The 9848-nt window shown below is 42.1% G+C and overlaps 1 protein-coding gene across 1 annotated transcript in view; it reads right to left on the minus strand.

Moving 5' to 3' along the window:
- Dpp10 (Dipeptidyl peptidase 10) overlaps positions 1-9848 on the minus strand; it is a gene marked incomplete in the record, with an annotated part of 101322 nt that overhangs the window by 37069 nt on the left and 54405 nt on the right. Inside the window, 1 exon segment of the mRNA XM_070136178.1 lies at positions 2431-2645. Within this exon segment, the coding sequence (XP_069992279.1) occupies positions 2431-2645 (215 nt within the window).

Raw genomic sequence — 9848 nt, forward strand, 5'->3', positions numbered from 1 at the left:
AGAGAGAGAGAGAGAGAGAGAGAGAGAGAGAGAGAGAGAGAGAGAGAGAGAGAGAGAGAGAGAGAGAGAGAGAGAGAGAGAGAGAGAGAGAGAGAGAGAGAGAGAGAGAGAGAGAGAGAGAGAGAGAGAGAGAGGAGTGAGGAAGGAAGGAGTAGCGAGATGGAAATAAAAAAGGGAGACAGAAGGTGGAAGGATGGAGAGGAGAAAGGGTTTAGGAGACAAAAGAAAGGAGGAAGGAAGGATAGGTAATTAAGGGAAACGGAAGGATGGAGAGAAAGGAAGGGTAGGGAGGAAGAGGGGGGGGGGGGTGGAGAGAAGGAGGGAGGGGAGGGGGGGCGGCCTTTTCAGAAACTTTTGCCTCAATCTCTTTTTCATATTTACGTCTTTTAATTACTATTTTTGGTGCTCAGCGCTTACTCACTCACGAGTAAACATGTAAAAATACTACTCAGTGACTCCTGACTATCTCGCGGATAATTCAATATATACTCGTTTACACACACACACAAATTACTCTCTCTCTCTCTCTCTCTCTCTCTCTCTCTCTCTCTCTCTCTCTCTCTCTCTCTCTCTCTCTCTCTCTCTCTCTCTCTCTCTCTCTCTCTCTCTCTCTCTCTCTCTCTCTGTCTGTCTGTCTGTCTGCCTCTCTCTCTCTCTTTCTCTCTCTCTCTCCCTTCCTCCCATCTAAAAAAAAGACAAAACGTAATACAAAAAGGAAGCAATATGTCATAAAATAAAAGAATAAGTGAAAGGAAGAAAAAATGAAAAGGGTATTGAAATGATGTAGGTACCTCCTCCCTCCCCCCCCCACCCGAGAGAAAACCAACAATGATAATGATAATAAAAAGGTGAAATAAAAGATAACTATATAACTATATAACCACAAGCATCATGATTTTAATATTTATGTCGAAAATGGATAATGGTAATAGATTAAAAAAAGCAAAAAGAAGAAGAAGAAGAAGAAGAAGAAGAAGAAGAAGAAGAAGAAGAAGAAGAAGAAGAAGAAGAAGGAGAAGAAGAAGAAAGATAAGAAGAAAAAGAAGAAAAAAAATCGGAAAAGTTAATACTAAAAGTAATCAGACTAGTAAATTACATAAGTTTTGATTACCCTGTTCCTTTTTTCGCCATATCATACATTTTTGAAAATTCTTTTTTTTTTTCTTTTTTTTTCTTGGCATTTTGCCTCCACTTTGCTTCCCCCCTTTTCTTCTGTCTTCTGTTTTTACGTTCTCGAATTATCATCCTCTTCTTTCGTTTCTTTTCCCGATTTCATTCGTTTTCTTCTTATTCTCTTCTAGTCCCCCTTTCTTCTCATCTTCCTTCTTCTCATTCTCTTCTATCTCTGCTTCGGCCTTCTCTTCTATTGTTTTTTTCTTCTCTTTTCTTTACTTCGTTTCTCTCATCTCCATCCTTCCTTTATTCAGTTCATCCTTCTATTTCCCTCTCTTCTCTTCCCCTTTTGCTTCGCCCACTTCCTTACTATCCTCCAATTCCTCCTTCTCCTCCTCTTCAATCCTTATCTCCCATTTTCACTTCCTTTCTAACGTAAAACTCATTTCTCTTATCTATTTCCTTATCCTTCTCTTCTCTTCCCTTCCCCTTCCCCTTCCCTTCGTTTCCTTCAAACATCCCTCCTCCTACTTTCTCCCCCCACTTTGCCCCCTCCCACCCCCTCTATTCCTCTCCCCCTCCCCCCTTCTACCTCCCCCCTCTACCTCTCTCCCCCTCCAAGCCTCTCTACCTCTTATCTCCCTCCTACCCTCCCCTTGTCATTCTCCTTCTCCCTTCTTCATCCCCCCTTCCCCTTGTCCCTATCCCCTCCCTATCCCTATCTCCTTGCCCCCCTCCTTCCCCTCCTCACCCCTATCCCTTTCCCCTCCCCCTCCCCATCCCTTTCCCCATTTCCCTTCTCCCTCGCCCTTTCCCATTTCCTCTCTCCCTCCCCCTTTCCCCTTTCCTTCCCTTTTCCCCTCCCCCCAATTCCCCTCTGCCTCTCCTCCCCTTCCCACCCCTCTCCTTCCCTCCCCATCCCCACTCCTTCCCCCTATTTCCTTCCCACTCCTCTCCTTCCCCTCCCCTCCCCACTCCTTCCCTATTTCCTTCCCATTTCCCCTCTCCTTCTCCTCCCTATTTCCCCTCCCCACTCCTTCCCTATTTCCTTCCCATTTCCCCTCTCCTTCTCCTCCCTATTTCCCCATTCCCCCTCCCCACTCCCTTCCCTATTTCCCCCTCTCCCCTCTCCTCCCTATTTCCTTCCCATTTCCCCTCTCCTTCTCCTCCCCATCCCCACTCCTTTCCTATTTCCTTCCCATTTCCCCTCTCCTTCTCCTCCCTATTTCCCCCTTTCCCCTCCCCTCTCCTTCTCCTCCCTATTTCCCCATCTCCCCTCCCCTCCCCCCCCCCCCACCCCCACCCCTCGACACTCACCTTCATAGACCCAATCGGGGACGCCGTTGTACACGATTCCGGGGCGGCCCGTGTCCGTGATCCGGTGAACGTCGTTGGAAGTGACCGTTCGCTTGTACAAGATGTCGTACCGCTCGTTCACCATGACGAGGCCGGACCCCACGGGCGCCCACTTCGCCAGGACCAAGGGCGGGTGGCCTCGGTCCTCCGGCGTGGGCGTGAGGGGGAAGTGGTGTCTGTGTGGCGAGAGAGAGAGAGAGAGAGGTGGGTTAGATTTTTTTAGAATGTTTTTTTTCGTGTGGGTAGAAATGTTAATTTTTTTTTTTTTTTAGAATGTTTTTTTCGTGTGGGTAGAAATGTTAATATATATTTTTTTTTAGAATATATTTTTTCGTGTGGGTAGAAATGTTAATATATATATATTTTTTTAGAATGTTTTTTCGTGTGGGTGGAAATGTTGATAAAAATGGGAATGGGTTTTTTGGATTTTTTTTTTTTTAGGTGTTGGGGGTGTTGGAGGGACGGGGTGGGACGGGGGTGGGGGGGATAGGGGAGTTAGATGGTCGCGTAGTGATAAAGGAGACGGAGCAACACGAACAAAATTAAGGCCGAAAAAGGGAAAAAGAGGGAGATAGAGAAAAAAAAGAAAAAAAGAAAAAAAAATCAGAGCAGGGGAAACACGAAACAAAAACAAACATCTTTTTAATCGCTCATGAAAACCAAACCAAATGAACAAAAGGAACAAAACAACAACGGAAAGAAAGAAAAAGAGAGAAAGGGGGAGATGGCAGAGAGAACAAAAACAAACAAACAAAAAAACAAAAAACAATCACATTTAGACCAGAGAAAACACGCTGCATCTTTTTTTTTTTTTTTTTCTTTTTTTTACAACGCACATGTAAACCAAACCAAGAAGAACAAACGAACACACACACAAATAAAATAAAAGATAAGATTAAATAAGAAGACAAACAAGACACAAAACCGGAAGCGTGAGCGAGAAAAGAAAGAAGAGAAAAAAGGAATAAAAAAAAAGATAATTTTCTCCTTCTGCCGTAAGGGAAATTAACATACTTTGGGGACAGACAAAGAATAATTAGGTCCGCCTAGATTAGCGAAAGAGAGGAAGAAGGGATAATGGTGATAAAAATGGAAATATGGATAAAGGTGATGATAATGATGATGAGAAGGATTATGGTATCTATGGTGGTAAGCATAGGATAACCATGGTAATAGTGGTCGTAATATTTATAATGGTCGTAATATTTATAATGGTAGATAATGGTAGTGAGAATGATACTGAGAATAATGATGACAACAATAACAATGATGATAACAATAATTATCATAAGGATAACGACGATAATGATGATAATAATATCAAAATAGTAAGTATGATGATAATAATGCAGATAATAGTAACAATAATGACAAATATTCAGAAAACAACAAAAATACTGTTAATGATTCCCATTATGATAACCATACCAAATTTCTCGATATCAACAGTATTATCAATAAAGGTAAAAATAACACCACCTTTCGTAAAAATACCGCTCTTAATGATGATGGTGTGATGATTCCGATGAAGAGGATTATAATGAAAATAAGTACGATAGAAATGGTGATACTAACGAAACTAATAACAAGTAATGATGAGAATAGACAGAAGGAAAAAAATCACGGTCGTAAAAAAAAAAAAAAAGAAAAAAAAATCTCTCTCTCTCCCTCTCTCTCTCTCTCTCTCTCTCTCTCTCTCTCTCTCTCTCTCTCTCTCTCTCTCTCTCTCTCTCTCTCTCTCTCTCTCTCTCTCTCTCTCTCTCCCTCTCTCTCTCTCTCTCTCTCTCTCTTTCTATATATATATATATATATATATATATATATATATATATATATATATATATATATATATATATATATATGGAGGTTAGGTTGATCAAATTAATGTAGGAAAAAAATACGTAATAATATAGCAAAAAAAAAAAAAAAAAAAAAAAAGGAAGAAAGAAAGCCAGAAAGAAAGAAAGAAAGAAAGAAAGAAAAGCAATAATAATAGTAATAATAATAATGATGATGATGATGAAATGATAGATCAGAAAGTATGCATAGCTCTGTCATATAAGCATTCTAGTGGATCAGTTAGGTCACAGAAAGGATAAAAAAATCATTTAAGAAAATTGCATAAAAGTGGGACACGGAGAGAGAAAAAACATACAAAGTTAATTATTAATCTTACTAATATCATTATTATTATTATTTTTTAGAAGAAACGTTTATCGGCTTATAATGAATTCAGTTCTTTTACTACTTTATTAGAACAATTATCAGAACTACCATGACTATCACTGTCTCTATATTTTTTATTTCTTTTTTCACCATTATTATCTCATTCATTGTCTATCTTTTTTTTTCTTTTATTTCCTTTATTTTCTTTATTTGCGTCTATCCCCTTTTCTCTCCTTCTCTTTCTCATCCTTCGTTTCTGCTGGTTCTTTTTTCTCTACGTCATTCGTAGATAATGTATCAATCTATCTCCTTCTCTCTTCCTTTTTTCCATCGTCTCTGTCTCTTTATTTTTCCTTTTGCCGGAATCTCTCTGTATCTTTTCCTGTTTTTCTATTTTTTCACTGTTTCCTGCTTTCGCGATATATCTTGCCTTTTTCTCCGCTCTGCATTAGCATCGCAAATTTTCGGAAGTATTGTTAATTTTCTTTTTTCTATTTTAGCTTTTCCTGTTCTTGTAGACATCAAGATTATCAATTTCTTCTTAATTCCTGTCTTCATTTTCGTTTTGGGTTTGTTTCTTTCTTCATCTTCTCGCTTTTTTATCGTCTTTCGCTTTTTATCGCATTTTTTCCCTCTTCCTTGCTTTCGTCACTTCCTTTCTTCCTCTTCTTCTCGCTTTCATCCTCCTCCTTTTTTCTTCCTCTTTCTGCCTTAATCTCCTTTTCTTTCGTCTCTTCTCATTTCCATTAATTTCTCTTCCATTTTACTTCGTCCTTCCTTCGCTTATATCACATTTATTCTCTTCTTTTTCTATCTTTATTTCCCCCCTTTTCGCAACTCTCTTGTTTTCCTTTTTCTTTCCTTTGTTCTTTCTCGTTTATCACCTCCCCCTCTTCTTCCTCTGATCCTATCCGTATATACTCGGCTTTGTATTCTAGAGATTTCCATCCTTCCCTTTCTCTCTTGTTTATCTTTTTCCTTCTTTCTCTTCATCTGTATTTGTATATGTCTTTTGTTTCTCTTTGTTTACTCTCTGTCCGTTGAAATATTCATTTTTCCGTCTATCCGTCTATCTTTTATTAATTTTCCTTTTCTTCACTCTTCTTTCCCCATCTATCCACCTCCTTTATTCTCTTTCTCTCTCTCCACTCTCCCATCCACCTCCTTTATCCGCTTTCCCTCTCTCCCTCTCTCCCATTCCATCTCCTTTAATCCCTTTTCCTCTCTCTCCTCTCTCCCATCCACCCTCCTTTATCCCACTATCCCTCTCTTCTCTCTCCCACCCATCTCCTTCGTTCCCTTTCCCTCTCTCTTTTCTCTCCCATCCACCGCCTTTAATCTCTTTTCCCTCTCTTCTCTCTTCCATTCCCATCCACCTCCACCTCATTTAGTCACTTTTTCCCTCTCTTCTCTCTCCCATCCACCTCCTTAAATCCCTTTCCCTCTCTTCTCCTCTCTCCCGTGTCGTCCACTTCCTCGCCTTATCCACCCCATTATTAGTTTCCCTCTCCCTCATTCTCATCCACTCTCCCCCAATCACTTATTCCCTCCTTTCTCTCTCCCTTCCATCTACCTCCTTTATCCACTTTCCCTCTCTCTCTCTCCCACTCCACCCTCCTTTATCCACCTTCCCTCTCCTCCTCCTCCTCCTCGTCCTCTGCGTCGCTTTCTTTATTTACTTCCCCTCTCCTTTCTCTCCCATCCACCCTCCCTTAATCCGCATTTCCCTCTCTCCTCTCTCCCATCAACCTCCCTTTAATCCCCACTTTTCCCCTCTCTTCTCTCTCCCATCTACCCTCCTTTAATCCACCTTCCCCTCTCTTCTCTCTCCCATCCTCCTCCTTTATCCACTTTCCCTCGTCTTCTCTGCGTCGCCATCCACCCTTCTTTATTTACTTCCCCTCTCTCACTTTCTCTCTCATCCACCCTCCTTTAATCCACTTTCCCTCTCTTCTCTCTCCCATCCACCTCCTTTAATCCCTTTTCCCTCTCTACTCTCTCTCCCATCCACCCTCCCTTATCCACTTTTTCCCTCTCTCCTCCTCTCCCATCCACCCCTCCTTTATCCACCTTCCCTCTCCTTTCCTCGGGAATTCACCCTCCGTTAATATCCTTTTCCCTCTCTCCACTCTCTCCCATCCAACCTCCTTTAATCCCTTTTCCCTCTCTTCTCTCTCCCATCCACCCTCCCTTTAATCCACTTTTCCCTCTCTCCTCTCTCCCATCCATCTCCTTCATCCTTTATCCTCTCTTCCCTCTGCCCATCCACCCTCCTTTATCCACTTTCCCTCTCTCCTCTGCGTCGCCATCCATCTTCTTTAATGCCTTACTTACCCTCTCCTTTCTCTCCCATCCACCCTCCTTTAATCCACTTTTCCCTCTCTTCTCTCTCCCATCCACCCTCCTTTAATCCCCTTTCCCTCTCTCCTCTCTCCCATCTACCCTCCTTTAATCCACTTTTTCCTCTCTCCTCTCTCCCATCCACTGCCTCCTTTCTTCCCTTTACTTCCCTCTCTCCTTTCTCTCCCATCCACCCTCCCTTATCCACTTTCCCTCTCTCCTCTCTCTCCTCCTCTGCGTCCCTTTCTTTATCCCTTGCTTCCCCTCTCCTTTCTCTCCCATCCACCCTCCCTTTATCCACGTTTTCCCTCTCTCCTCTCTCCCATCACTCCTCCTTTAATCCCTTTTCCCTCTCTTTTCTCTCACATCCACTCTCCTTTAATCCCTTTTCTCTCTTCTCTCTCCCATCCACCTCCCTTTAAGCACCACTTTCCCTCTCTTCTCTCTCCCATCCACCTCCTTTATCCACTTTCCCTCTCTTCTCTCTCCCATCCACCCTCCTTTATCCACCTTCCCTCTCTTCTCTCTCCCATCCACCCTCCTTTATCCGCTTTCCCTCTTCTCTCTCCCATCCACCCTCCTTTATCCACCATCCCATCCATCCCCTTTAATCCACTTTCCCTCTCCTCTCTCCCATCCACCCTCCTTTATCCACTCTCTCCTCCTCCTCCTCCTCCTCCTCCTCCTCTGCGTCGCTTCCTCGCCATCCGGACACGTGATTCGGCGCCGCGACGGAACGGGATCTCGGCGCCATTTGCATTTTCCTTCGAATCGTCTCTCTCTGGCGCGATTTATGGGAATTATTCTAAAAAAAAAAAAAAAAAAAAAAAAAAAAACGCTAGGGGGGAGGGGTGAGGGGCGGGGAAGGTGAGGGGTGAGGGTGAGGGGGGAAGGGGTGAGGATAGGGGTGAGGTGAAGTGGCTGAGGGAGAGGGGTGGGGGTGGGAGAGGGTGAGGAGTGGGAGAGGAGGTTGGGGTGGGGTTGGGAATAAGGGGGCTAGTGAGGATAGGGGTAGGGTGGGAGGGCTAAGGAGAAGGGTGAGGGGAGTGAGGAGCATCGAAGGGTGGGGGATGGGAAGGGAGTGAGAGGGATCTGGAGGTGGGCGAAGTGATAATGGGTGGGGGTGAATTCGGAAGGGTGGGGGGTGAGTTAGGGGAGGAGCTAGAGGAGAGGGGAAGGGAGGTGAACTCGAGGGGGTGGGGGTGGGGGTGATGATGGGTGGGGAGGAGTGAATTCAAGGGAATTGGAGGTGGGGAAGAGAAGGGGGTTGAGATAGGGGAGTGAGAAGCTAGAGGGGGTGGGGGTGGTGAGGGGGCTGGGGTGAGAGGATGAGAGTGGGGGCTGGGGTGGGGGTAAGGATAGGGAGGGTTAACTCTAGGGGTGGGGGTGGGAAATGGGGTGGGTTGGAGGGTGGAAATGGGGGGGGGGAGCTAAGTTTAAGGAGGGAGAGTTTTTATAAAAAGAGGTAAAAGATTGGGACAAGAGTAATTTATCAGATTATTCCTTAATACCTCTCTCTCTTATCTATTATATTGACTTTTCTTTTCTCTCTCTTTTCCTCTTCCTCATATGTGTTAATGTTTCTTGTTTTTTTTGTTTTTTTCTCTCTCATCTTTTGTAAACAATAAATGATAAATACTACAATAAGAGTGAAATTGATCATCAACAACATAATTGAGATTATATCGAAAGTGTGACAATACGAAAAAAGAAAAAGAAAGAAAGCATGACCAAAAGAGAGAAGAAAAAATGAAAAAAGCAAACAAAAGAAAAAGTAAACAAGAAAAAAAGAAAATATAAAAAAAAGAAAGAAAGAAAAAAAAGAAAGAGAAAAAAGAAAAAAACAACAGAATTAATACAATAACACAAGTAATGTAACAGTAATACAACAAAAGCGACCAAACAAATAAATCAATATTAATATATGGCAATAAAGTACATAAAACAATGATGGCGTGACAGACCAAGTATGTTGCTCATCATGCAAGCCTTAATCCAAGAAATTATTTGGGGCAATAAAGTAGCAAACCAACAGAAGAATATCGAAAAAAGTGACTAAAGAGAGAGAGAAAGAGAAAAGGGAAGTAACAAACAAATAGAAGAATATCGAACAAAAAAGGACTTGGGAGAGAAAGAGAAAAGGGAAGTAAATGACAAATAGAAGAATATCGAACAAAAAAGGACTTAGGAGAGAGAGAAAGAGAAAAAGGAAGTAATAGACAAATAGAAGAATATCGAACAAAAAAAGAAATAGTAGAGAGAGAGAGACAAGCAAACAGAAGAATATCGAACAAAAAAGGACTTAGGAGAGAGAGAAAGAGAAAAGGGAAGTAACAAACAAACACAGGAGAATATCGAGCAAAAAAGGAATAAGGAGAGACACAACAATTTATCGGAAATAAGGAAAATGAAGAAAAAGGAAGAAGAGGAAAAAAAAGAGAAAAATTTAAATGAAAATGAAAGATGGAATAGAGAAAACACGAGAGAAGAAACTACGATGAAAGGAATAGATGGATAGAAAGACATAGAGACAGATAGATGGACGGGCAGAGGTAGTGATAGATAGCTAGATAGATACGTAGAAAGGTATATAAGTGGATATGCAGGTAGATAGATAGGTAGGCAGAAAGATAGAAAGATAGGTAGATAGACAGACAGATAAATAGCTAGACAAACAGATAGATAATGCACAGACAGACAGATAGATAGGCAGACAGACAGACAAATATATAGATAGAGAGATAAATATAGAGAAAGAGAGAGAGAGAGAGAGAGAGAGAGAGAGAGAGAGAGAGAGAGAGAGAGAGAGAAAGAGAGAGAGAGAGAGAGAGAGACAGAGAGAAAGAGAGAAAGACAAAAATCCTTTTTTGTCT

This window comes from Penaeus vannamei, chromosome 21 (genome assembly GCF_042767895.1).
Source record: "Penaeus vannamei isolate JL-2024 chromosome 21, ASM4276789v1, whole genome shotgun sequence".
Lineage (NCBI taxonomy): Eukaryota > Metazoa > Arthropoda > Malacostraca > Decapoda > Penaeidae > Penaeus > Penaeus vannamei.